The sequence below is a fragment of the Rosa chinensis genome, chromosome 6 (genome assembly GCF_002994745.2).
Source record: "Rosa chinensis cultivar Old Blush chromosome 6, RchiOBHm-V2, whole genome shotgun sequence".
In the NCBI taxonomy this organism is placed as follows: Eukaryota; Viridiplantae; Streptophyta; class Magnoliopsida; order Rosales; family Rosaceae; genus Rosa; species Rosa chinensis.
The window spans coordinates 3,592,578-3,593,707 of NC_037093.1; the positions used below are offsets into that span (position 1 = coordinate 3,592,578).

At 38.8% G+C, this 1,130-nt stretch overlaps 1 protein-coding gene across 1 annotated transcript; it reads left to right on the forward strand.

Annotated features, from left to right (window-relative positions):
- The first annotated feature begins 435 nt into the window (after positions 1–435).
- LOC112170596 (pathogenesis-related protein 1) lies at positions 436–930 on the forward strand. The gene has a single exon (XM_024307943.1). The coding sequence runs from the start codon at positions 436–438 to the stop codon at positions 928–930; it is 495 nt and encodes a 164-aa protein (XP_024163711.1).
- Positions 931–1,130: the final 200 nt, after the last annotated feature.

Sequence of the window (1,130 nt, forward strand, 5' to 3'; positions counted from 1 at the left end):
TCTTTTATTGAAAGTTGAAAGTATCAGGGTTCAGATATAACGGCACGGTGAACAAGGCCAAATTCTCTAACCCAATAATACTACTCTAGGCCCAAGGCCTAATTGAATGCAACAACCTTAGTAGCAAAGCAGGCCCAAGGCCAAATTCCACAGAAAACTATTACTAAGTAAATGAACATAATTGTATATTACTAATGACAGAAAAATATTAACTTACGGGGAAAAAAATTAGAATAATGTAGTTGTCCAGCTCAAACTCATAAAATTTATAACCTACTCTATTATGAGTAAAACTAGCTTGTATGGCATGGGCGCATTCCTAGCAAAATATGGCGAGAAACCATTAATTTCTAACGATCTCTCTCCCACCGAGTCTTATGAATCTACAATATATATATGCCTCTGGTCCAACTGTTATTCTCATATGCTGCTAAAATGGGGTTCAACAAACAAAACTTAATAGCCGTATGCTCCGTAGCTTTGATCCTTATTACTTATGTCCCTCTAGCAAGTACAGTCGAAGATGACAGTGGCTTCCTCAAAGCACACAATGAGATTCGCAAAGAGCACGGTCTCCCGCCACTGCAATGGAATAAAACCTTAGCTGAGTATGCACAAAATTATGCCAATAAAAGATCTGGGGACTGCGCAATGGAGCATTCGGATGCTCCTTATTCTGAGAACATTGCGAGTGGTTTGGGTATGACCGGTGAAGCAGCGACAAAGTACTGGTGCACCGAGAAAGCCGAATACGACTACAATACAAATAAATGTACCGGTCCTGAGGAAGATGGTTGCCGCCACTACACTATTATAGTTACGAGGATAACAACCCAACTTGGTTGTGCAAGGGCCAAGTGCAAAAATGGCGATATGTTTGTATCCTGCAACTATGATCCTTCTGGAGAGCCAGACCAGCGTCCTTACTAAACATACTATATATGCAATAATGGTCTATGAGTTTTGCTCCAAAAAGGGATCAAAACGGTTATAATAATTGTCTACCTAAATGTATATAAAGGGTCTGATGTTGGCCATGATGAATCGGTATTCATCATTTAAACTCACCTAAGAATTTCTTGGTACTTAGTTTTTTAATGCAAGTTTTAATGTTGTAAAATTTTTGAAGT